The following is a 26856-nucleotide window of genomic DNA, read 5'->3' on the forward strand; positions in this document are numbered from 1 at the left end:
GTCTCAAAAAACAGAAAAAAAAAAAAAAAAAAGAAAGAAAAGAAAAAGAAAAAGAAAAAATTGTAAAAGTACTAAACCTATATACTATGTAAAAAACTTTCTGCCCATGCCTCTCCCCCAGGGCACAAGTTCTTGTTCTTAGAGGCAGCCACTATGTTCCATTTCTTGGATGCCCCAGAGAAGAGTCTACACATATATGTCCAATACTTGCTTTTGGCTCTGCTCCTTAAAATTTCTCTCCTAGCTTTGCTGAATGTTCCTTCGTTAATCTCCTTACTGACTTTGTTGAGCTTGCCACCTCTTGCCCCTTTTGCCTTTCTGATACTTATGGCACTTACATTTTTAACTGTTCGCTGGTTTCTGTTTTTACTATAAGTATAAAGAAATAATTAGGAAGTGCTTGCTCTCTTCCGCTCCACATAGTAAGTTATGTGGAGGACAGCAGGTCTCTTTGGTCTCTTCACTGAAATATGACCTAGTTAAGACGTGAAAGTCCTGCAAGTATTAAAAACTAACATAAAAGTATAGGTATATTATAAGTACTTATAGTTATAAGCTGTACATATATATGTGTATGTGTGTGTGTGTGTGTGTGTGTATATTTCTTTTCTTTTTTTTTTTGGTATCGGGGATCAAACTAGGGTCCTTGCACTTGTGAGGCAGGCAGCAGAACCACTGAGCTAAATCCCCAGTCCTGTACTTACATATTTATACAGTAGATAGAGACCTTTCCCACTTAGCATATGAATCTAGACCCTTTTAGGTTGTTGACTTAGGCTGCCCAAGAAATTTGTCTTTCTCCTCATCTAAAAAGCTTTGCTCCTTATTAAAACTTTTTTCCTTTTTTACCCTTTCTTCTGGATCTTCTCCATGCCATCTTAAGAAACATTATAACTTTTGACAGAGATAGAGACTCAACCTATAACCACATCTCTGAGAAACATGATACAACTTCTCTATACAATGTACTCTTCTTTCATTTCTTCTTTTTTACTGCCTATATTCCTGAATTCAACTGTTTCTGCCTCTATCTCTATGTGCCCTACCTTCTCTTTCCTTGATTCTGTCTTTCTTATCTGTCTGTCTTGGTCTCCATTCTAGCCTCTTTCTGATTGGCTACCTCCCCTCTCTTCTGTCTGATTGGCCTGTATTTGTCTATCACCCCATTTGTCTGCAGGATTCTCCCTGTCTGCATGCAATAATGTGTGCGATAGCACTTTATAAATTATAAAGCACTATGTTGTATCAAACAGCATTATTACTTTGTCTTCCTTCTTACTTTGTTTTCTCCCTTTATCTGTCTTCTTTCTCTTTCTCTTTTCCCCCTTCTGTTTGCATGTTCACATTTCTCTCTGATAATCTTGCCTGTTTCTCTGTCAGTCATCCTTTTGCTCCCTGCCAGTCTATTTTTCTCCCATCCTCCTCCTCTGTCTACTTGGTTCTTGCATCTCTCCTTCTGTGTTTCTAGGTTTCTCTCTATTTCTTTTGCCTGTATTCAGTCTGTCCTTAGGCCTTTTATCTGTGCCTGCTTGTCTTTCTGCCTATCAGTTCCTATGTGAGCATCACTCTGCCTTTTCCATCTTTCCATCTTTCTGTACTTAGGAAAACAAAGCAAAACAAGATGAAACACCCTTGAAAGCCCTTATGACTAATTGGTAGAGGAAAGTATTTCTTATTTTTAATTAAAAGACTAGTAAAGTGAGAACAAAGAATTGAGATACGCTGTTATCAAATGCAAACCAGAAAATAGATGGACCCCTGCCCCCAAAAAGAACTAGAAAAAATATTGAAGGGGCTCCAAAGGCAATAATGATTATTATTTTAAACAAAAAAAAAAATCAATAAATTTACCTAAAGCAATAGTTTCTAACCTTTCTGGATCATAGAAACCCTTCCCCGCCCCCGCAACAAACAATAACAATATATACATAAAAATCATATGTTCATGGCATTATGAATATTATGAAGTCTGTGACCCAATTTATAACCCCATTGTAGTGAACCAGTGAGAATAAGTGAAAGAGCACACAGACATGCAAATGTAACATGTAGATTGAAGGATTAAAAAAAATTTGCAACTTGTGATTTTCTACCCAAGGAGATAATAAAGAGATTCCTAATTGTCTTTTGACATATACAAGGTGGTGATAATAATGAAAGGCATATCAATGCTTAGACCATTCTATACCTAATTTTTAAATTTTTAGCAATGATAGATGATTCCAAAATGGCTAAATAAGGTTGAAATTTATACTTCTCTGGAAGTTTGTCTTTTATTGTGAGATTTATTTATTTAGTGTAGCTAGGGATTGAACCCAGGATCTTCACAATGGGCAACATCCTCAGCCCTTTTCTGTGTTTTTCTTTATTGTCATTCATTTGTTTTTTGTTTTTTTGAGACAGGGTCTCCCTGTATAGGTCTGGCTGGCCTTGAATTTGCGGTGTTCCTCCTGCCCAGCCTTCTGGGATTACAGGAATGTGCCACCATGAAAGTCTAAAAATGTTCTATTTTGAAATAGGGTCTCAATAAGTTGCCCAGTTTGGAAACTTATATAAGAAACTTCTGTATACTGTGTGTGTGTGTGTGTGTATCATATGTAAAAATATCATTAAAAACCTACATAGACATATCCCCCTCCCATGTTCATAATGTTAAACATATCCTTTGTAAAAGTGAGATGGTTCTTTGTGGGAGAATGTCAGTGAATGGATTTTAGAGCGAGAAAGAGCAAGAACATGAGTTTTTATATTTAATGTACAAATTGAATTTTTTTCAATGTATGTACACTTTTAAATATATTTTTATGAAATAATGGCAATGAGTATATAAGTCTAGATTTTGTGATTCTTAATGTCTTTACTTATCAGTGAAAAATCAACAGACCCATGTTGATAACTAAGCTAAAAATCTAGATTGTACAGCTTTAATCTCTCTGCTTGTTTGTTTGTTTGTTTTTGGTACTGGGAAGCGAACTCATGACCTTGCAATTGCCAGGCAGGTATGGTGCCACTAAGCTAAATCCCTAGCCATTGTTTTCAAGACAGGGTCTCACTATGTAGTTTAGGCTACCCTTGAACTCAGTATGTAGTCCAGTCTGACCTCAAAGTGATCCTTCTGCATCAGCCTCCCAAGTGCTGGGATTACAAGAGTATACCCCAAAACCTGGCTTTTTTCTCCCCTAGTCCTGGGGATTAAGTTTAGGGCCTTATGTGTGCTAAGTAGGTGCTCTACCACTGAGCCATATTCCCAGACCCTAATTTGTTCCTAATTTCATGAAGGAAGAAACTTTAGTCCTTTATATACCATATAATTTGTAATATCTACATACTATATTATGTAATACTATTTTTAATATATCTGTTAACTTTTCTTCAACTTAAATGAATATCTTTTTTTTTCCAGTAATGGAGTCCCCAGGGGCACTTACCACTGAGCCACATACCTTTCCCTTTTATATTTTTTTTGTTTTGGGACAAGGTCTTGCTGAGTTGTCCTGGTGAGACTCAAACTTGTGATCTCCTGCCTCAGCCTCCCTCAGTGCAGTGATTACAGGCATGTACCACCATGCCTAGCTAAATAAATGTCCTTTAAAATATAAATTTTATATTACTAGAAATAACATCCATAAATCCTTGATTTGGTATGGCAATTGTGTTTTTCCTAATTTATTTTTGATACAAATAATTATTAAAATAAAACCAGTAAAAATAAAAGTATTTGCTGATAGTGCAAGTACCACATTTTAGAAAACATCACATTAATTTTATAGGTCCAGAAACTGGTGCCTCAATATTGAAAGGATGCAGGGATGGGGAGGTAGCTCAGTGGTACCATGCCTGCCTGGTAAGTGCAAGGTCCTGAGTTCTTTCCCAAGTTACGTTAAAAAAAAAAAAAAAAAAAAAAAAGAATTGCCTAGTAGTTATACTATAGAACTGGCAAAGGGTAATTTAGTTACATCTATTACACTTCTAAATTTACATATTTTCTGACAAGAGTTCCACTTGTTACCATCTATTTTGGAGAAAAAGTCATCACACGTGCATAGTACGACATGCTCAAAGATGTTCATTATAACATTATAGCAAAAACTTGGAAACAAGATGTGTGGTGGCACACACCTGTAATCCCAGCACTCAAGAGGCCGAAGCAGGAGTATTGCCATGAGTTTGAGGTTAGTCTGAATGGAGACTGTCTCAAACAACAAAACTTGGAAATAGCCTAAATATCCAATAACAAAGAATGGCTAATAAGCTATGTATCAATTAAGAAAAGTGAATTACATCTGTATGCTATACATGGTGAGTTTCCTTTTTTTTTTCTTGGTTCTAGGGCTCAAACTCCAAGGTTGCTTTACCACTGAGCTACATTTCCCAGCCCACATCCCCTTTTTTATTTTGAGACAGTCTTACTAAATTACTGAAGCAGGACTTGAACTTGTGATCCTCCCACTCTAGCCTCTCAAATTGCTGGTATTATAGGCATGCACCATCATACTCAGCTCAGATTCTTTAATATACAGTTGAATGAAAAAAAGCAAATTGCCCAATGGTATTAACATTACAATATTACTTAATTTAAGTTTAAAGAAACTAAAAACACTAATTTCTACAAATACATTTATATTGATATAAATGCCTTTTAAAAATCTGGAGATATACATACCCCAAATTTTTACCTTCCTGAATTTTTATAATAACAAAGTATTTATTATTTCTGTAATCAAACTGTAGTAGCTTCATTGATCCACATTAACAAGTAGAGCCAAATGGGATAAAAAGTAGTAAGATTTTTCTAAAGAAATAATTCCTTGATCAGTGGTTCTGCAACCTGCCTCACAAGCACAAGCAAGGTCCCAAGTTTGATCCCCAGTACAAAAAAAAAAAAAAAAGAAAAAGAAATCATTCTTCATTCTAGCACACACACACCCTTTTTTGGTACTAGAGATTGAACCCCAAGGGACTGAACTTCTGCATGCTAGAATATGCTCTACCACTGAACTACATCTCCAGCCCTTTCTTAATTTTGAGACAGGGTCCAAGTTGTTCAAGCTGGGCTCCATCTTGGAATCTTTCAGCCTCAGCCTTTCATGTAGCTGAGAATATAGGTGTGTGTCACCACTCTCAGTTTTAATCTTTAGTTTTGAAAAGAAAAACATAAGCAAAGCATAATCAGTGGATATAATACGTTAGACTCTTGAAAAACTTAATGAAGTTTCACTTAAAAGGCTAACTAAAATATGAGGGGAAAAGGGAAGGTACCGAAGAGCATACATAACATGGTACCAGTTATGAAAGAAAAAAATGCAAATATCCATAGGATGTTCAATATATGAGAAACTAGTAATTGGCACTGGGAAGAGGAACTTATTTTTTCATGAGCAACTTGAAAATATTTTGGTCACCAAGATACTGACTACATGGAGGAAGAAGAGACATTTTTTGAGATCAGACATAAACACACAAAGTTAATTATCAATATGACTGTGATTATTGTTGTGGCTATAAAATCTGAGTACTCATAGCGAAGAACTTGGATGAGCATGGAGGGAGTCAGTGGAGAACTTTCACATGTAGCTATATATAAAGTTGACCCCAAAACTAGATTTACAAGTATATAGCAGAGATGAGGAAGAGCAGTTTAGGTTAAGTAAGAAAGCATTTAGCAGGTACTATTGGACTTCATCTGGCTGGAATGGTAATTTCATGACAAAAGGCCTATAGCAGGGGTTGGTACCTCTTTGAGATGTAAGAATTGTTAGAATATTAAACAAAGACTACTACTGGCCAGAGCCATAGGGGAAGTTTGAAGGATGAAGGCAGAGAGAAGAGAAACCAAACAGAAGGGAATTGCTAAGAGTAGTAGGATTGGCAGACAGTGTTACTATGGTAGAGTAGGAAGACAGCTTCCAGAAGAAAGGCATGATCACTGATGCTAAATGCATCAGGGAAGTCAAGAAAAGTACACACTGACAGTTCCTCATAAAGTTAAATATAGAGTTACCATATGACCCAGGAATTTCAATACTAGATATATAACCAAGAGAATTGAAACATATATTTATATATAAACTTATACATGAATCTTCATAAGAGCATTATTCATAATAGTAAAAAACTATCAATAACCCAATGTCTACCAACTGATAAATGAATAAACAAAATATAGTATATCCCTACAGTGAAATGTTCAGCCACAAAAAAGAAGTGCTGGTGTATAAAACATGAATGAATTTTAAAAATATTTTAGGTTTAAAAAAGCTATACAGGCTACAAACAACCACATGTTACATGATTCACTTTATATGAAATGTCCAGAATAGGCAAATTCATAGAGAGAAAATAGATTCATAGTCGACAGGGTGAAGGGGAGTGAGTGCTGCTGGGTATGAAAGGATTTCTTTGTTGGTGAGGGGGTGAAAATGTTCTGGAGCTGGGCATGATGGCACAAGCACAAGTATGAGGAAGTGTAATTACTATTACAAGTGTAATCCCAGCACTTGGGAAGCTGAGGCAGGAGGATGGCCATGAGTTTGAGGCCAGCCAGGACTACATACTGAATTCAAGGCCAGCCTGAACTACACAGCAAGACCCTGTCTCAAAAAAAAAAAAAAAAAAGTTCTGGAATTCTGGATAATGATGATAGATACACAGTTCTGTGAAATACTAAAACCCCTTGAGTTGTATATTTCAAAACAATGGAGGGGCCAGGGATTTAGTTCAGTGGTTCCGGAGCCTCCTTCACAAGCACAAGGACCTGAGTTCAATCCCCGGTACTAAAGAAAATAAAACAAAAACAAAAACAGAAAAAACAATAGATATTAAGGTATATGAGTAGCTCAATTAAAAAATAAAGTACAAACCCAGAAAAATATTTCATTGAGCAGTTTGTCACCTTTATTTATTTTTTATGTAATATTTCGGGATTGAACTCAGGGCTTTTACACAGAGCTGTATCATTAGCCTCTTTTTAAAATTTTTAAAATTTTGCTTGGCTTTTTTTGGTGCCAGGGATCGAACTCTGGACTTTTTGCTTGTGAAGCAGGAGGTGGAACCACTGAGCTAAATTCCCGGCCCTTGCTAGGCTTTATTTTACAGGTAGTACACAGCTATAATCCCAGCACTTGAAGACTTAGGCAGGAGAATCACAAGGAGTTCAAGGCCACTCTGATCTATCTACAGAATTCAAGGCCAGTCTGAACTACATAGAGAGACTCTGTCTCAAAAATATAAATAAATAAATTTTTAAATTTTGAGACAGGGTCTCACTAATTGCCTTGGCAGGACTTGAACTTGCAAACCTCTCACCTCAGCCTCCCAAAGTACTGAAATTATAGGTATATACCACCATGCCCAGCTAACTCATCATCTGTAAAACAAGTTTTAGTGAAAAAGTTTTTTTGTTTGTTTTGCAGTACTGGGTTGAACCTAGGGCCTTAGCATTGTATTGCATTCCCAGCCCTTTTTATTTTAAGATAGGTTTTCACTAAATCACTAAAATGTCCAGGCAGGGCTTGAATTTGCAATCCTCCTATCTGGGCCATCGTACCTGGCTGGTGAATGAGTTAAATAAATAATTAAAGATTGTGATAAACCATTAAAATGTTAGTTATAGCTGGACGTGGTGGCACATGCCTATAATCCCAGCACTCGGGAGGCTGAGGCAGGAGGATCACTGGGAGTTCAAGACCAGCCTGGGCTACGTAGTGAGTTCCAGGTCAGACTCAACTACATAGTGAAACCCTGTCTCAAAAAACCCCAAAAGAAAGAAAGAAAAAAGAAAATGTTAGTTTTAGGGCTGGGGATTTAGCTCAGTGGTTCTGCTGCCTGCCTTGCAAGTGCAAGGATTTGAGTTTGATCCCTGGTATCAAAAATAAAATAAAATAAAATGTTAGTTATAGAGGCTTTTTTTTTTCATACCAGGGATTGAACTCAGGTCCTTGCATTTACAAGGCAGGCAGCAGCACCAGTGAGCTAAAATCCTGGCCCAAAGTACTGTAAAAGGAAAGCACCATGATTGTTCAGACTTGTGTCCCTGTTCAGAAAGCCTTTTTTCTGGTTGGCTTCCTTTGTGAGTCATGGTTCTCCATGGTGACTTTTTAAAGCCATCCTCAATTTCTCAAACCTCTTCCTTATAGTACTTAAACAGGAGTCTTTTCTACTTTCACGAGATAGGAGGCAGGAATCAGATAGGAGCCCAGGTGAAGGGATTAACTTTAAGACAGGACAGGAGGGAGGACAGGACAGGAGGGAAGAAGGTAAGACAAACATAGATGCCAGTTAACTATGTAGTTAACTATATAGTTGAATTTGTAGATTATAGTTAAATATGTAGTCTTTCAAATGAATTATCATCTGATTAACCCCTACATTAAAAACAAAAATTTATAAAGGTGTAAGGGAAGTGGGAAGGGTAGGGGAAAGGAAATAAGGGAAAAGAAAAAAATATGAGAAAAGGAAAAAATGGAAACAAAGTCTTTGTAAATAGGGGAGGTTAGAGGGGTGAAGGGAGGCAGGTGTATGGGGAAAAAATGAGAATGAAGATCTGTAATATAAAGGTACAAGATTCCAATGATGAATATAACTGTACTGTATACTTAAAAAGTACCAATAAACTCAATTTTTTAAAAAATTAAAAGAACTAGAGGGCCAGGGATGTAGCTCAGTGGCCTAGTGCCTGCCTTGCAAGTTTGAGGTCCTGAGTATGATCCTCAGTAGTCCCCCCAAAACTTTTAAAAAAATAAAAGTACTTAGAATGAGAAAATAAGTATTTTCCTGATCTTGGAGGTGAAAAGTCTTTAAGCATAATGAACAGTATCCATAAAGAAAAATACTTATAGATTTCAACTAAATTCTATTTTTTTATATATTTTTTTGGTTTTGTGAGACAGGGTCTTACCATGTAGTTCAGGCTGACCTTAAGCTCACTGTATAGTCTAGGCTGGCCTCAAAGTTTTGGCAATCCTCCTGCCTCAGCCTCCTGAGTACTGGGATTACAAGACTGTGCCATCACACTCAGCTTACAACTAAATTTTAGTAAAATATCATAAAATTAAAAGATGATGGGGCCAGGGATTTAGCTCAGTGGTGCTGCCACCTGCCTTACAAGTGCAAGGTCCCAAATTTGATCCCTTTTAAAAAAAAAAAAAAAAAAAAAAAAAAAAAAAAAAAGATAAACTAGGAAAGTATTTCTACCATTTATGACAAAATCAGTCAGTATTGTGTGTTCTAACAGAGCTTGGACATAACAGAAATTACTTTAGTTCCCTTAAGTAGAAAGAGATTCTATCTAGGAGAAAATTTTGGTAGATTACTTTTTTTTTTTTGTGGTACCAGGGATTGAACTCAGGACCTTGCACTTGCCAGGCAGGGGCTGTGTTGCTGAGCTACATCCTTGGACTCCTTAAAAGAATTTTTTTTTTTTTTTTTTTTTTGGTACCGGGGATTGAACTCTGGTCTTTGTGCTTGCAAGGTAGGCTACCAAACTGCTGAGCTAAATCCCCGGCCCTTTCAAAGAATTTTGGAAGGGCCAGAGAAGCACTGTAGTCTGGACTTCCTTCCAGAGTGAGCAGAACCTTGCAGAACTGGCACACCAGAGATCTACTTCCTGTCTGTGTTGTGATTAGGAAGCTGCTGGGCCAGATGTTGGCTCTAGGATCACTCCAACATTGTAAATTGTCAGAAGTGAGGGAACAGAGGGAAGATAAGGGGGTAGAAAGTGAGCTGGTGTTTGTTGTTTTTGTTGTTATTTTGAGACGGAAGCTTCCTATGTTGCCCAGGCTGTTCTTGAACTGGTGAGATCAAGAAATCCTAGCACTGCAGCCTTCTGAGTACAAGGGACTATAGGCATGGTATGATAATACCAGCTTAGTGCTTGTTTCTTGATTAAAGATGTTACAGAGGGTCGGGGATTTAGCTCAGTGGTTCTGCCACCTGCTTTGCAAGGGCAAGGTCCTGAGTTTGATCCCTGGTACAAAAAACAAAAACAAACAAAAAAAAACCCCAATTTAACAGAAATCAACAACAGTAACAAAAAGACCAGAAGAAAAATTATAAAAACAAACTATATGTGTAAAGGATGGATAGTAAAATGATTTTGATTTTTATTGCATTTTCCTTTGTGTCTAGAAAGTATACTAAGTACTTATTATTTACTAATTCCTTCCTTCCAGTAAGATAAACTATAAACTTACATAAACTCCATTTTACAGATCAGAAAACAGAGGTAAAGGGAGATTAAATATCTTATCCAAGGTAAGAGCTATTGTGAGGTAAAGCAGGCATTTATACCCAAATTTATGGGCTATGGTGTACTTGAAAAACAAGAAAGAACTAGATAATGTGGTGACTCAAGAATTGAGATGCAGGGCCGGGGATTTAGCTCAGCGGTTCAGTGGCCTGCCTTGTAAGCGCAAGGACCCAATCAATCCCTGGTACCAAAAAAAAAAAAAAAAAAAAAAAAAAAAAAAAAGAATTGAGATGCTATGGTTAAAAACACAGTAACTGCAGCCGGGCATGGTAGTGCATGCCTGTAATCCCAGCACTCGGAGGCTGAGGCAGGAGGATCTCTGTGTTAGAGACCAGCCTGAGCTACATAGTGATTTCCAGGTTAGTCTCAACTACATAGTAAGACCCTGTCTCGAAAAACCAAAAACAAACAAACAAAAAACACAGTAACTGAGAAACAAGTTGGCTTTAAAATGGCATGATGGGGCTAGGGATTTAGCTCAGTAGTACTACTGCCTGCCTCATAAGTGCAAGGTCCTGAGTTCAATCCCCAGTACCAAAATAAATAAAATGGTATGATGTATTTGTTTCTAGATGTGGTTAGCTTAATGTGATTATATAGGATCATTTTAGAAATATCATAATTTCTGAGCTATGGAAGAGTTCTCTGCACTTCCAGTAATTAATGAAGAACCCAAATCTTGCAGTGTCTTTTCATTAAAGGATTTTATCTAGTCTTCTCATACTTCTGTTGTTACCATTTTAGTTAAATCTTTTCTTTTCCTTGCCCTTCATTAAGATATACCTCAGTTAAAAAAAAAAAAAAAAAGATATACCTCAGTAAGAAAACTAAGATTTAAATTTAACAATTGTTCTTTTTTTTGTTAAGATAAGGTCTCCCTATGTAGTTTAGGTTGGCTTTGAACCTACTATGGAGTCCAGGCTGGCCTTGAGCTCATGGCAATCCTCCTGTTTCAGCGCCTGAGTGCTGGGAATACAGGCATGCACCACCACACCTAGTTAAAATTGTTCTTTGCTTTCTGCCAGTTTTTTTTTTCTTCCTTTTTTTTTTGGTATCTGCACCAATTGACCATTATGTTGAAATTGAATAGTCCTATACAAAAAGGCAAACCAAATATTTTCCCTTTGATATTTCCTTTTAACAATTTTTTTTTTTTTTTTTTTTTTTAGATAGGGTCTCACTAAGTAGCTCAGGCTGACCTTAAACTCACTATGGCCTCAAATTCATTGCAGTCCTCCTGCTTCAGCCTCTCAAGTACTGAGATTATAAGCATGTGCCACCATAACCAGTCACAATTTCTTAATATAGGTTAAACATCTGGTTATCTGAAATCTGAAATACTTTAAAAGCAAAAACATTTTGAACATCAACATGATGCTCCCACTAGAAAATTCCACACTTGACTTTATGTGACAGGTCACAATCAAAATGCAGGCACACTAAAAATGTATATAATCACCTTCAGGCTATGAATATAAGGTATATATGAAATATGAATGAATTTCACATTTAGACTTGAATTACATCATTAAGATCTCTTACTATGTATATTGCAAATATCCAAAAATTTGAAAAAATACAAAAACCTCACACACTTGTTCCAAGCATTTGGGATAATGGATAACCTTAAGTTTTCTGTTGGCTGGCCAGCTAAAAGTATAGTACCTTGTTTCCCATCTATTGTATTGCCTCAGCAGAATTATCCTGATACTTTTCCCAGCTGATTACTATCCTTCAGGTTATAGATGTGTCACAGTAAGTGCTAACCCCAACTGGTTTCCTCTTGCCCATCCACTTTCTCTTGGCCTTTTTATACCTCTGTATATGAAAGTCATGTTGATTTCAGACTAACAGATATAATTTTTAAATTAATTTTTGTTTGTTTGTTTTTTTGGGTTTTTTTGAGGCAGGGTCTCACTATGTAGTTGAGACTGACCTGGAACTCACTATATAGCCCAGGTTGGCCTTGAACTCACAGTGATCCTCCTGCCTCAGCCTCCCAAGTGCAGGGATTACAGGCATGCACCACCATGCCCAGTTTATAATTTTAAAATTTAAAGCAATTAATTTTTAAAAGATTCTATATTCCAAACTGTATAAGTCCTAAAATATATTCCAGAGCCAATAATGTTACCCACTCTATCAATTAGGCAAAGAGTTGGAGCTTTAGACTCAGAGGTAAAGGGCTGGGGATTTAGATCAGTGGTTCTGCCACCTGCCTTGCAAGAGCAAGGACTCAAGTTCAATCCCCAGTAACAAAAAACAAAAACAAAAAATACGAGACTCAGAGGTAGTCAGGCTGTGTCACTTACTAATTTTGGCCCTGGGCAAACTGCTTATCCTTCAGGTATCAGCTCCCTTATCTGTAAACCATCCTACATCACAGGGTGGTAGTAAGGATTAAATGAGCTAAGTTACATGAAGCACTGGCTATATTAAGGCACTCAATAATTGGTAGCTCTTCTAAACAATCAAATTTACTGTTAGCCATTTCTCACTTCAGAGAGATTCACTTAAGATGATTACAAGGTAAGAGAATTCATGATCTAGGTTATGAATAGCACCTTAAACTGAAGGAGAAAAGGGCTGACTTTATTCTTTTTTTTTTTTTCCTCATTGAGTTTACTGGTACATTTTAGGGATACAGTACAGTTACATTCATCATTGGGATCTTGTACCTCTACATGACAGGTCTTGGTTCTCATTTTTTCCCCTTGTCCCTGCCCTCCCTTAGGGCTGACTTTATTCTTGATCCTAACTGTTGGTCCCATTTCCTTGCTTTCTCTCATTTTGTATAACTAAGCTCAACTCTGCCATAACATGAAACAAACGTCATTTTCCTGGATTCAGATAATTCTTATGGTGGAATAAATGCTATTCATTTGGAAACCAAATGTTAGTCACAGATGTAGCCTCATTTTCTAACCATGACAGATATTAAATGGATGCTGAATATTGACAAGTATCAGGAATTTCCAAGGGAAGCATTTGTTACTAATGACTGCACAAGGAATAGGAAAGAAAACCAGAAGTTTTGAGTGCTTTTTCCAAGACATTTTCCCATACCTTAACTCATTTAATCTTCTCAATACCGTAAGAAGCTTCTGTTAGGGTGATCATGTTCTAGGTGTCTCTATTGTCCTGTCACTTTCTATTACCCCTATTTTACGGCTGAAAAATAGAATCTAAAGGAAGGCAGACATTCTGTGTATGGTTACAAAGCCAGAATGCCTCTCTTTCTTTATTTTTGTTATTGTTATTATTATTTGAGACAGGGTCTCACTATGTAATTCAAGCTGCCCTTAAACTCACTATGTAGCCCAGGCTGGCCTCAAACTTGGTGATCCTTCTGCCTCAGTCTCCTGAGTGCTGGGATTACAGCCATGTGCCACCACACCTGACCCAGAATACCTCTCTGCAGTTGTATCTCACACCTCGTCCAACTACAGCCTGCCTTCTCTAACAAAACCACTATTGACCTGTTTTGTGTTAAATCCATAAAACTCAAGTCATCATCATAATACTTGACTTCTGTGCTATGTTCCACACTGTTTACCATCCCCTCCTCTCAAGAACTCTCCCTTTGGTTTCCATGGCACCATTTGCCTGGTTCTTGCTCACCTCTCTAGCTCTTCTTTGAGTCTCCTTTTCTTCCTCCCCACTTAGATATTGTCCTCTCAGGCCTTCTGCTTAGATCACACTTCACTCTCAAGTTGATCTCATGCTTGACTTACTATTTGCAATAATTCTGACACCTATAACTGTGACACAGAGCTATCCAGTCCTATATAGCAAATAAGGTCATGCATACTTGCATGTCCCCAAATTACCTCATATAGGTAATTTCATCTTACTCTTCCAGCATTCCCCTGTTCCATCATTGGGCTCACCATCCTCCTAGCTGGCCAGGCCAGACACTTGAGTGTCACCTTTGCCTCTTCCCTCTTCCTTAGACCTTGTATTAGTCATTTTCCCATCTCTAGGACAAAATATCTGACAGTCACATCTTAAAGGAAGAGAGGTGTATTTTGGCTCATAGTTTCAGTCCATAGTTGGCTGGCTCCAAGACAGAAATGCAATGGCAGAAAAGTGTGGCAGAGGACAGCTACTCATCACACAGTAGACAGGCAGCAGAGAGAGCAGGGAGGAACTGGGACAAGAATATACCCTTCTAGGTCACGCTTATAGGGATCCACCTCCAGCTTGACCCCATCTCAACAGTGCATTTAGCTACTGAACCCATCAATAGACTAATCTATTTATGAGAATAGCCCCTGCAAAAATGCGGTAACCTTTTAAACACGAGACTTTTGGCAGACATTTTAGATCTAAAGCATTACTTTGCTTTCTACTCACTTACCAAGTAGCTTCAGTTGATGAACTGATCTCCACTGCCACTAACCTAATTCTAGCTGTCTTCCTGTCTCCCAGACTGCTACAGTGGCATCGGTCAGCCTCATTGTCTCCACTCCCCACAGCCCCTTCATTCCATTCTTTCTTTTTAAATATGCAAATCTGATATGGCTTTCTCCCCATAAAACTTTTTTAGGGGGGGTACCAGGGATCGAACTCAGACCCTTGCACTTGCAAGGCAGGCAGCAAAACCACCGAGCCATATCCCCAGCCCCTCCCCATAAAACTCTTAACCCTGAGTTTTTAAATTTTTTTCCTCTTTCTCTTTTCTTTCTCTCTCTCTCTCTCTCATGCAAGCGCTTGAATTATATAATTTAAAAGGGTGTGTTCGCAAATCAAATTCATTAATAAATTTGACAAAGTCTTATATACTGTAACTTTGACAAATATATAATGTATATTGCTTTGTGCTTCTAGAAGTCCATTTACCTCTTGCTTCTGGACATCCTAGGCTCTGATTGAGCCCTGTATACTATCAAATTGTATAGTAAACACACAGCAGCCCAACTGTGACAATGCCTGGCAGACACGTTGAGTTACTTCAGTAATTTGTTTGCATCTATACATGTTCATAATGCCAGGTCTTTTTGTATCTATGAAAGTTCACAATTTAAATGTTTGTAAATCAGGGACTTATTGTATATCTTTTTTTGTAACCGAGAAACTTATCTGATTTACAGAGCCTCCCAGGACCGGTCCAGGCCTCCATATTTCCCACCATTCCCTCCCTCTCTTCTCTCACATCCCCCTCTCAGCAACATGCTGCATTTCCTTCTGCTTTTGAGCTCTCCACACTCTCCCCTCTAATATGTGCTTGTGCTACTTATTTTCTTCAGGAAGCATTCTGTCCTCCATCTATCCCTTTAACCTCTCCCTCCTCTTCAAGGAGCTAACTCCTTGCCCTGCAGGCTTAGTCTTTCCTGGTCTCCCCAGAGGGGATTAGCTGTTCTGCTGTGTTCCTGAGGCATTTCATTATCTCTTTTGTAGCATTTATTACATTTTCCCATTCTGTGGATATTTACTGAATATCCATACTGGGCACTAGGCTAGGTGCTGGTTGTTTGGTGGCAAGTAAGAGTTATAATCCCTGTTCTCATGGAATCTACAGTCTAAGGGAGAAGATAGACCCTAAGAATTACATTAAATATTTTAATTACAGTTAAGATGATTCAGAGCACCCTGAGAGGGTGTGAGAAGAGATTTGATACAATTTGAGGGATCAGAGAAAACTTCTGTGAGAAAGTGACATGTAATTGAGCAACTTTAACAGGAGTTAGACAAATGATCAGTGGAGGGTGGAGTGTTCCATCAGAGAAACAGCATGTGAGAAGGCTCTAACCAGAAGGAGCTTGGAGGAGTTTCAGAAACTGAAAAGCCAATGTGGGACACAAAGAGGATCCTGGAGAACCAAATCATGCAGGTCCTTAGGCTAGAAGCAGAGCACCTAAAAAGTTGGTGAGCACAAAGACAAAATGGAAAAACAGGAGACACCTGAAACTTCGAAGATCTAGTGACATCACTTTTAGTAATTGCATATGTCTTATTACCTGAATGACATAACATTTGTAGTTAAACTTCAACAGCCAGGCTTCTATTACATGCAGCCAGATACCATAGTATACTATAGAGCAATGATGGTGAACCTATGATATGTGTGCCAAAGCCAGCTTTTGTTGTCATTGAAAGTGCTAAAAACTTTGCCATCACTGCTATGGAGTAATATCTATGTCTTCAGGCTGATCATTCATGATAAGCCTATACATTTTCATCTTCCTTACTGTTCTATAGAAGAATCAGAATTTATTACCCCACATATCACTCACTTTCTAGATCTCTTCAATTCTCTTCAAATAGTGCCAGTGGGCAAGTAGCGAGCGACATTACATTACCTAAATCTCTTTTGACTCTTGAGTTTAGTAGGTTTCAAAGTGGGGGTTATGTGTACCTTATTCCTGAAACAAGTATTTATTGCAATTCTATGCTAGATACTTTATGGCTATTGAGGATCCAGAGATTATCTCATCAGATGATTAAACCTGGATGCTTATGTCCATACTAAACAGAAGGTCCCAAAGGGCAGAATCTGAGCTGCTCCCAACAAGAGAGAGACTTAACTCCAGCAGTCTACTATGTTGTTCCTCATCTTACTCTTTACCCTATCCCAACTTTAATAGTCTCATTTCATGTATATGGGGTTTTTTTTTTGTTTTGTTTTGTTTTTTAGTGTTTTCTACGTGTCTAGAATACCCAGTACTTGGGCTCCATATGCTGGTATTTTGAATGTCTAATTTTTGAATTTCAGGACAAAGATCATTCAGGTTTCAAATTCTTTGTGCTTTCCTACAACTAAAGCTTGGGCTCTTGCTGATCCACTAGAGTGACTGTTCTCCCAGTATCAATACCTCTATGTGCTTTCTCAGCCTCAGCTGTGGGAATGGATATAGTAACCTAATCCTGATATCATGTTTGGGTGTTATAGCCCCAAGCCCGAATGATGGAGCTTCTCACTCAGCTCCAAGACATCAGAATAAAACTTGGGATAGCACTAAAACACTTCACACTAGTCAGTAACAAAGCCCCAAAGGTTAAGGCTTTAGGAATTTGAGCCATGGAAACACTACAGGTGTGACATAGGTGAGAGAAACTGTTGAGACAGGTGTTAGGAATCCTGAGACCACATTATAATTTCACTTTTGATATTTGAGGCTTTTAAAAGTATTGCTATAGGGCTGGGGATTTAGCTGAGTGGTTCTACCACCTGCCTTCAAGCACAAGGGCCAAGTTTGATCCCCAGTACCAAAATAAAAGTATTGCTATTTCCTCCTTAATAAATAATGCTGGAAAAACTGGCTTTCCACATGCTGAAGATTAACACTAGATGCCCTATCTTTCACGATGCACTAAACTCAAATCAAAATGGATCAAAGATCTAAATATTAAAACAGAAATAGTAAACCTGCTGAAATCTAGAATAGATTGGAGACAATGGTGTAGGCAAAGATTTTATGAACAAAACTCTGATCATACAGGAAATAGCATAAAAGAATCAACAATTGATATCTCATTAAAAAGCTTTTACACAGCAAAAGAAACCACCAGTAGAGTGAAAAGACAACCCACAGTATAGGAAATTTTTTTTGCCAGCTGCTCTTCAGACAAAGAACTAATATTTAGAATATGTAAAGAACTCAAAAGAATAAGACCTCCCCTCCAATTTTAGAGACCTAATCCAAAAATGGGCATCTGAAATGAATAGACATTTCTCAAATGAAGAAGTAGAAATGGCAAGTAAATATATGAAAAAGTGTTCAACATCACTGGTCATTTAAGAAATGCAAATTAAAATAATGCTGAGATTCCATCTCAATCCAGAAAGAATGGCTACTATCAAGAATTCAGGCAATAAAAAATGGTGGGGGGGCTAAGGGGAAAAAAAGAACCCTCCTCCACTGTTAGTGAGAGTGTAGACTGGTACAACCACTGTGGAAATCGGTGTAGAGATTCCTCAAAAAACTAAAACTAGAGATTCCATTCAACCTATCTCCTTCTTGGTATCTTCCTGAAGGAATTAAAAGCATCATACCACAGTGATATATGCACACCCATGTTTATAATAGCACAGTTTCTAATAACCAAATCTTGGAAACAGCCTAAATGCCCATTTACTGATAAATGGATAAAGAAGATGTGGGGTATTTTTATACAGTGGAGTACTGCTCTGCCATAAAGAAGGATAAGTTTGAGACATTTCTAGCTAAATGGATGCACCTTGAGAACATACTCTTAAAAATCAATTAGACACACGTTTAAATACTGCATTGTTTCTCTGATGTAAGAGACTGAAAGTGGAAATAAGGACCAAAATGTATGAGATATTAGGAAATGGTAAGAAAATGTTCAAATGAGAAAGGGAACAAGGGAGGGGAGAGGGAGAAAGGAAAGAAGGGACAAGAAAAAAAAGAATAGAAGGAAAAATGGAAATGAGGGGAAGAGGGGCCAAGGGGGGAAAAGAAGATATAAAGTACAGGTACAAAGATTTAGTTATTAGAAAGTAAAAAGCTTCGTAGCAAAAATAAATTAATGCACTCTATTATGTTAAAAATACTGCAAAAGTCCTGATGCCTTTATTCCTTCCTTGGCTTTGTATCTCACGCCATACACCCACATCCACACCTGTAATCAGGACCCCTACTTATCCCATCCTACAAGTTATTCTCAAACTGCCCTCCAGGTTCCTCACATGTTTGTGTAAAAATTAAAAGTAAACCTAACGTTAATAGAATGGTGGCCATGTAGTTTCCCCGCCCCCGTTATCTTTCCCTCCCCACTATAAATCTCAAAGAGCCACCTTTGATCCTAACTTCTTAGGAACTTGGGTTTTCCCACCGCCAGGCTCCTTTCCCGTACTCTGCAAGCTATTACGGCCATCTAGTGGCCATATGGGGAAATGACAGCGTTTGCTCTAACACTTTTCTGGTGAGAAAACTCTTAGGTATAGTAGTAGTAACTTTTAGTCTTGGCTCTGTATGTGGGAAACAGTGAAAGAAAAACCTGTACAGGAGGCTGCAGCAGAGGAGCCAAATGGCCTATGTCTTGGGCCCATCTCCTAGGACACACCATTCTACCCACTAGTTATTACAGACAGATGAATTGCTTGATATCCAAGTTCAATCAAAATTTATTGAGCAGCAGCTGTGTGCCCAGCAATGGGAATATATCAAAGAACAAGATGAACTCAATTTCTGCCCTTAAGAGCTTACAGTCTAGCATCCAACAAGCCAGTTACATCCAAAATTTTACAAAAGTAGTAAGAACTCTGAAAAATACATAGTGATGAAGACTTAACAGAAAGTCTTAACCTATCTTGCAAAATAAGAACGTCTTCCCTGAGGAAGAAACATTTAGGATCAGCTAGGTGGAAAGTGAAAGGAAGGGGGCACTGAAAAGAGAAAACAGTCTTTGTAAAGGTTTGGAAGCAAGAAGACAATGAAATGAGAGCCACTCAGGGTGTAGGGAAAAGTAAAAGTTATAAGATATGCAAAGTAGACAGGACCTGTTGTATGCAGGGTCTCTGAATTTAAAACTGTATTCCAGTAAGGGGAAAAAATGAGAATCAAGACTTGTCATGTAAAGGTACAAGATCCCAACAATGAATGTAACTGTACTGTATCCCTAAAATGTACCAATAAACTCAATTAAAGCTGAAAAAAATTTTAAAAAAAACTTTATTCCAAAAGCAAATGGGAGCCACTGAAGAAGTTGAAGGAAGTAAGATTTTTGATTTTTCAGAGCTCGATCTGCTGCAGTATATGGAGGGCATAAGTGGAAACAGGAGAGGTTAGGAAATTTCCTCAGCAGTTCAGACAACAAGTGATGATAAATCAGAAAAGAAGATGGATTCCAGAGTTAAGAGACAGTCTCTACTTGGTTTTTATTTTTGTTTTTGAGACAGTCGCACTATGTAGTTCATGCTGGCCTTGAACTATGTAACCCAGGCTGGCCTCAAACTCAGAGCCATCCTCCGGCCTCAGCCTCCTGAGTGCTGGGATTACAGGCATGTACCACCACACCTACGTTCTACTTAGGTATATGAAAAAAGGGATGTGTTTCTGGCAAGAGGTGCTAAAGTATGATACATACTACAGAAAAAGGACAAGTTTGGGCAAAATGAACACATCCTATAGGTATGGGCTCGAGGCTGGTATGAGAAGAACTGCACAGCTTTGGTTCTTAAAGATTAGGTTTTAGTTGAAGAAACAAGATACATATGAAGTTATTGCAAAATTTATTAAACACAGTGATTGACTCAGATAATTCATAGGTTCCTGCATTCTATGGGACTAAACAGAAGCCTTAAGCCTCAGTGAATTCAATTGCAGAAGTCAATGGGGATATGGTCACCTTTGGTCATGCTTCTCAGCCCTGCCCCTCAGAAAACTCCCATGCAATCCACCTAATATTTCACATGGATCACTTTTCCCTTGCAAAGGGGCCTAGGGTCGCTGACCAAAAAGATACCCTAAACTCTACTTAATTTTTGCCTGCTGCTGCCAGGAAGTTTATCTGTCTATTATTCTCAATTCATGTTCCTTGTTTAAGTTAAAGGGGGTCAAATCTAGCCACTGCCCCCCACTGTGGTTCTCTTTTGGTCATTAGGAAGGTTTTCTGTCTTACTTAGCTCCTCTCTACATGGCCCCTATCAAGCCCCTCTTTTGAAGTCACTATTTTACAAAAATCAACTCTATCTACTCTACCTTCTATAAATGGCAAGGTCCATTGGTGAAGAAAAGTACTTCCTTTTGCTCTCTCATCAAAGTGTTCCAGTTTATATGCCCTTCCCTCCTCTCTAGTTTTAACTTTGGTTAATAAATACCTATTTGCTTCAAAAGAGGCAGAAAAGGGCCAGGGATTTAATTGCCTCACAAGTGCAAGGTCCTCAGTTCAATCTCTGATACCCACCCCTCCAAAAAAGGCAATAAGAGGGCTGAGGATGTAGCTCAGTGGCACCATGCATGCCTGGCACGCACAAGGTCTTGAGTTTGATCCCCAGTACCAAAAAAAAAAAGAAAGAAAGAAAAAGAAAAGAAAAGAAATTTTGCTATGGGATTAACAGAGAAGTAGCCTAAATAGCTATTGCTTGGCTGATAGCCTTCCCTGCCTCCTCTTTGCCCTTGGAGTACTGTGCTAATTAACTCCAACATAAGTATGTATGGTGACACGATTGGCCTAAAATTTCTTGACTGTGCAATACACCTAGAACAAACCTACATCCCAAATACTTATTCTGAGAGCAGTGGTTACAAATGTTAGCATGAGGTTGGACACTGAGACAGTCTCTTTACACTGAAAATGAATGTGATCTTTGGAGCTGTGCAGACTTGGATTTGCATCATAGCTACTAACCAATTGCCATTGTGCTACTGAAACTTTCTAAGGTTCAAAAGATTTATCTGTGAAATAGGGCTAGTGTCATGTACCTTATGGAATAGTTGTAATAAAGAGGATGTGTGAATCTAGCATAATATCTACACTGAATTACCTGATAACATTTATTTTCTTGTGTCTCAGATGCCCAGTACTCTTCTAGAAGGGAGATAAACCAGTTCTGCATAGTCAACGATAATCACTTTCTACCCTTGTCTTTGTAAATCTCATATTCCCCAGCCATACTATTTCCATCATTGGCAAAAATGTTCTTCCATTCCCTTATCCCCAGGCAGGACTTTTCTCACTATTAAAAAGTTCTGACTTAGCTCCATCTGACTTTCCTCCTCTACATCCCCCTAATCCAAGATCCTATGTCTTCACGTGTCATTCTTAAAGTTTAATTCACTTCTAGCATTCTCCTAATATTCTCAGAGCAAATCATAAAGGAGCTGGGTAATAGGACTCTTACATTTTACAAGAGCAAAGGAACCAACCACAAGCCAGTTCAAGAGGGAAATGGAGGTCTAGGTCCAGGCACTCCACACCCTGACCTCTTCCTCAAAGCACAGAAAAAGGCAAACTCAAAATATGTCTTCAGTCTAGGAGAGCACATATCTTTCCTATAGCTCTGTGAGGTCATCATTGAAGTAGAGCAGTACTGCCGGTGTGTGGAGTGTACCATCCATATTAAGATAGTCAAACTCTTCCTCCTCATCCCGGATCCCATTTTCTTCCAGGGTACAATTCATGTTCAGGTTCTTCCCTTCATATTTCCATGTGTAGCTTGCAGCATGTGCATTATAGGGGAGATAGCGATGTAGAATTTCCCACATTGACTCCAGAGCACCCACCTGAAGAACACAGAAGCAACCTACCTCCAGAATTCTGGATGGAACACACACACACACAAACACACACACACACACACACACACACTTCATCCTTGCAACAGAGTAGACTAAAAGTCCAACTTCTATACAAAAGAACATGTAAGAGCTTCTAAGGATTACCATCACTAACAATGCTGCCCAGCACTTATGAATCTCTCGCACCACTGTGACCCAGGCAGTCCTAGAATTTCCAATCCCAGGGACCTAAGTAGTCTTTCTTCGGTCAATGTAAAAGAAGAAAATACAGACCCTACCCATTTTGAGAAACTGATGGTCTGGAGATCTCCTGGGCTTCCCAGTTCCCTCCACCTAACCTGTCCCCAGGCACCAAATCTCACCTCCAGTATGTGCTCCTGCGACGTAAGCGTGTTAACAATACAGATGTTTCGAGTCTTGGCAGACAACCGCCCCACCTCATATTGAGACCCCTTCCACCAGGGCTTCCCGAAATCATTAGCCCAATCAGAACGCGGCAGCTGAGGCGGGACGTGCACGAAGCGGCCCCGTGGAGTGCGGTACCTCAGGCAACCGGTTAGCGGATCTATGTGCTTGCGGATCTTTAAAACAGGGTTTGGGAATGGGAGTTGTCTGCGCAGTCACAATTTCAACGTTCTAGCTATTTCACTTTTCCTCCCCTTCCCCGCTCTCCCCCTAACCCAGATTCCAACGGAACTCACGTCTCTGGTTTTTGGATCAAACCAGTGGCTGATGTCCTGGCCTGCAACTTCCACTATGGGTTTCAGCAGCAGGTTCCCTAGGAAGGAGCAGCCGCCGTCAATGCCCGCCATCCAAGAACCAAGCACACCCCTACTCCCGCACACATTCCAGCCCTGGCCCAAAGTGTGTCCCTTACCCTTATATTCCTGTGCCAACGGGGTTAGGTTGTACACGCAGCCCAGGTAAGACACCCAAAGGTCTTCAGGCCGGTTATGTTGTGCCACCTCCGTCGGCGTGAAATAGCGTCGCCGGAAATACTCAAAGCCTGGCCCAGCCACTAAGCCTCGGCGCGCCATGACTCTGGCTCTTTTGAACACTGTGTCCCTTAGCACACACTCTCTCCTCAGCACGCACTCACTACAACATGCTTCCCTGCCGTTGAAGGATTAGACGAGTGCGTTTACCCGCTGACATGGAAACCATTGTCCTTTTCCAGCCACCGTCAACTAAGATTCAATAGTGTACGGGCGAGGAGGGATTTAGGCTGTGCGTGCTCACGGGAAATGTAGTCTGATTCTAGTGTCGGGCACATAAGTATTTAGTTTCAGGGGAAAACGAACAGTTTTAATTCAGGGGCCTAGGATACATGGGATAGCTAGGAGAAATTATCTCCTACGATATCAAAATAAGGTGGGGCTGTCAGGATAAAAGACGATATCATCGATAAATTTCAGTATTTGTAAAGGATGCGTAAGAAACTACAGGTAAACCTGTCGCGATATTTTAAAACGTCCGCTGTAATAGGCTTCATTGAATCACAGTAGAAAATCGCGAGATCCCTGCTATTGCCCAAGAGACTAGAAGGAGTGATCTCGCGAAAAGAAAGAAGTCGGCAGGGCTCGCGAGATCTCAGAACACCCGACCCGAAAGGTTCTCAGGAAGTTCAAACGACCAAGAGGAAGGCCCCTGGGCAAATGGCTGGAGCTGGGCCGACCATGCTACTACGAGAGGAGAATGGCTGTTGCAGTCGGCGTCAAAGCAGCTCCAGCGCCGGGGTTAGCGCGGGCTCGGGTTCAGAGTCGAACACCAAGATGGGGGTTCGAGGGGAAACTGCAGCTCCCGGCAGCCTCTGGGCTTCGTTGAGTGCCCCGCGGGCTGCCGGGAGCTGTGGTTCCGACGGGGGCTGGTCAGGCAGCCCTGGCCTCGCGATCTGAGTGTGTGTCCTGCCCTGTGCAGGACTCGGACGGGGATCATGAGGATTCTCCGGCTGCGCGTGCCCGGCAGCAACTGGAGGCTCTTCTCAACAAGACTATGCGTATTCGCATGACAGATGGGCGGACACTAGTCGGCTGCTTCCTCTGCACCGACCGCGACTGCAATGTCATTCTGGGCTCGGCGCAAGAGTTCCTCAAGCCGACGGGTCAGTGCCCAGGGGATGCACATCCGAGAACGTGACATTTCCCCTCAGGGCCTGGCTGTACCCCTTGTTTTCTGGGGTTGGTTTTGGTGGTGCAGAAGGGTGGGATCGATACTGGCTTGTTTCACTGATGCTTTGACCCTTCTTTCCAGATTCCTTCTCTGCCGGGGAACCCCGTGTGCTGGGTCTGGCCATGGTACCGGGACACCACATCGTTTCTATTGAGGTGCAGAGGGAGAGCCTGGCAGGGCCCCCATATCTCTGATCACATCGCGCATGTCTTTGAGAGTTCATTAAATCTCTGACTTAAGTGTCTTATTTGTGTGTAAACTGGAAGCCAGGGCAGGGATAGCACACCTTACCCCTAAAGGAAAGAGTTTATCATTCTCAGCCTTCCTCCTCCAACCTAATGTTCTGGAGTGCCAGAGCTTCTCTCTAGAGGGTGGGGATAGGCTGAGCTGTAGACCAACAGGCCCTAGGGTGGGCCCCTGCATCTTCCCTCCCAGCTGCTGATCCAGAATTGTGGCCTGAGGGGGTGTCATCCTGCTCCCGGAAGGCCCATTGTTTCCCACTCCGGCCTGGCAATGCTGAGTTCCTCTAGGCTGAGGTCAGAGAACGGGCTTGGGTTCCCAAGGGGAGCTGGGTAGGCAGCTGAAACAGAGCTCCCTCCAGGCTATTGATGGGGAGGTGACACAGAGGTCCAGAACAGAACTCTGGTGCCTGACCAGGAAGAACTGACTAACGCGATAAGGAAAGGCCAGAAGGATGAAGGATGCCCCAGCCTGTGCCTTTGTACTCTGGGGATGTACCCTGGGGAACTCGTTTCCTGCCCCTGGGCATAGGGCAGGAATGATGATATTTGTGCCACCCCTCTGTTCATGAAGCATATTCAGTTCAAAAATCCTTTATTGATGTGTGATCACATCTTCCCTTCCAGCTCTGTCCTTCAGAGTGGTAAATACAAGTTGCCCTATTCATGTTAAGGGAGGGGAGTGGGTATAGGTGTGCAGGGTCCAGCCCAGAGAGTCAGGATTGGATGTGAATAAGAAGAAAGTGGGATTTCTGAGGGCATGGGAATTTTCACCACTATTGGGTTCACAGAGGCTGCTGTTCCCCAAAGGGATGCTAGGACCCAGTTAAGGCAAGGATGGAGCAAGGCAGAAGATCCCTGGCTTCATTTCAAGTCCTTGGGCAGACAGGAAGGGAGGGCAAACATTGAGGTTCTTGAAGTGAGGCTCCTCAGACCCAGACTTTTCCTGGTGTGGGAAGAGCCTGGGACCCTGGTGAAGCCCGGGTTTGCCTGGGCTGCTGGGTGCCCTGGCGCCGACGATAGAGGGCTCGGCTGTAAGGCACTAGGCAGTCGGCCAGGCGGAGGCGGAGGCAGAGGCGGCGGTAGCTGGCCAGGGCAAGCACAAGCAGTGGCACGAGGAGTAGGAATCCGGTGACCAGCAGGGCCGTGAAGCCCGGGTCCCTCAGGTGTGCAGTGCAAGGGGGTGCCTGGGAGCGCAGGAACTGTGGGAGAAGAAGAGCAGTCAGGCCAGGCCTACCTGGGCCACGTTGCCCAGGATAAGAACAACCCAGAAGGGGAGAATTGGTGGCCTGCAGACACCACCGCCAGCATCACTGTAAGGAAAACCAGCCCATATGCACACCCTGGGGTGTATGCTCACCTGGGAGTGGCAGAGAAAGCCAAAGCCCAGCATGGTGACAGCAGGTAGCAAGATGGTCCCCAGTACCAGCGCCAGCAGAAGAAGATTGAAGGCAGCCACCAGGAGATTCTGAGCTGTTACCAGCACAGCGCAGGCCCAGCAATCCAAGGGATCTCGGGGTTCTGGGCCGCTGCTGAGAACGGATCGCTGCGCACCAGGGACATCCGCCATGGCCTGGCTGGCTCCCGCCCGCCGGGGCTGCGGGCCTTTTAGCCTTCTTTCCTGCCCCTCCCCCTGGCCCACCCCTTCCCCCCCCATCCTGGAATGTAGCTCTAGGATTAGACACCCCCATCCCAAGGAGCAACCAGAGAGCTCTAGACATTCCACAGGCGCCTCTTGGGGAGGGGCTCACTCTTGCTAGGGTCTGCCCTGTGAGTCCCCATCAATCACCGTCTTGCAGCCCTCCCCCCGTACTCTGCCCTGCTATCACCACCAGCACGTTATCAAAACGTTTTTCTGCTTTTATTTTCAATATTAATATTCTCACACAAAAATCACCAAAAATAGGGGTAGGATTGGGAAGACCTCTCTGCCCCTGGGGCAGAGAGACAGTGCAGTGCGAAGGGGGCAAGACTGTAAACCCCCCACCTCCGCAGC

General features: G+C 40.9%; 3 protein-coding genes across 4 annotated transcripts in view; 1 reads left to right on the top strand and 2 right to left on the bottom strand.

Annotated features, from left to right (window-relative positions):
* Naa38 (N-alpha-acetyltransferase 38, NatC auxiliary subunit) overlaps positions 1-24865 on the top strand; it is a 28391-nt gene extending 3526 nt beyond the window's left edge. The window contains exons 1-3 of one of the 2 annotated variants that reach the window (XM_010614916.3): positions 23680-24188; positions 24370-24553; positions 24703-24865. In XM_010614916.3, coding sequence (XP_010613218.1) covers positions 24108-24188; positions 24370-24553; positions 24703-24815 — 378 coding nt within the window. In that variant the 5' untranslated portion in view covers positions 23680-24107 and the 3' untranslated portion in view covers positions 24816-24865. Of the gene's footprint in view, positions 1-23679; positions 24189-24369; positions 24554-24702 lie in introns of those variants that run through there. The other variant, XM_010614917.3, reaches the window with a different exon arrangement.
* Positions 21924-23663, bottom strand: LOC104855861 (cytochrome b5 domain-containing protein 1). The gene is made up of 4 exons (XM_010614915.3): positions 23330-23663; positions 23154-23230; positions 22815-23033; positions 21924-22437 (listed from the first exon to the last, which is right to left on the bottom strand). The coding sequence occupies exons 1-4, from the start codon at positions 23487-23489 to the stop codon at positions 22207-22209; spliced, it is 687 nt and encodes a 228-aa protein (XP_010613217.1). The 5' UTR covers positions 23490-23663; the 3' UTR covers positions 21924-22206.
* Positions 24866-25440: 575 nt separating the features above from the next.
* Tmem88 (transmembrane protein 88) lies at positions 25441-26499 on the bottom strand. Its single transcript, XM_010614900.3, has 2 exons — positions 26221-26499; positions 25441-26062 (listed from the first exon to the last, which is right to left on the bottom strand). Exons 1-2 carry the CDS (start codon positions 26428-26430, stop codon positions 25790-25792), a joined length of 483 nt encoding a protein of 160 aa, XP_010613202.3. The 5' UTR covers positions 26431-26499; the 3' UTR covers positions 25441-25789.
* Between the last annotated feature and the right edge of the window lie 357 nt (positions 26500-26856).

Source organism: Fukomys damarensis, unplaced genomic scaffold (assembly GCF_012274545.1).
Source record: "Fukomys damarensis isolate Sample0158 unplaced genomic scaffold, DMR_v1.0_HiC HiC_scaffold_13, whole genome shotgun sequence".
NCBI lineage: Eukaryota > Metazoa > Chordata > Mammalia > Rodentia > Bathyergidae > Fukomys > Fukomys damarensis.

Excerpts from the sequence above, each read along its gene's own strand:
- Tmem88 (XM_010614900.3), bottom strand. The coding sequence starts at position 26,430 with ATGGCGGATGTCCCTGGTGCGCAGCGATCCGTTCTCAGCAGCGGCCCA. Across the intron at positions 26,063-26,220 it reads GCTTTCTCTGCCACTCCCAG|TTCCTGCGCTCCCAGGCACC; the intron begins GTGAGCATACAC and ends CTTCTCCCACAG.
- LOC104855861 (XM_010614915.3), bottom strand. The coding sequence starts at position 23,489 with ATGGCGCGCCGAGGCTTAGTGGCTGGGCCAGGCTTTGAGTATTTCCGG. Across the intron at positions 23,231-23,329 it reads GTTGGCACAGGAATATAAGG|GGAACCTGCTGCTGAAACCC; the intron begins GTAAGGGACACA and ends GCTCCTTCCTAG. Across the intron at positions 23,034-23,153 it reads TTGATCCAAAAACCAGAGAC|ATCCGCAAGCACATAGATCC; the intron begins GTGAGTTCCGTT and ends CCTGTTTTAAAG.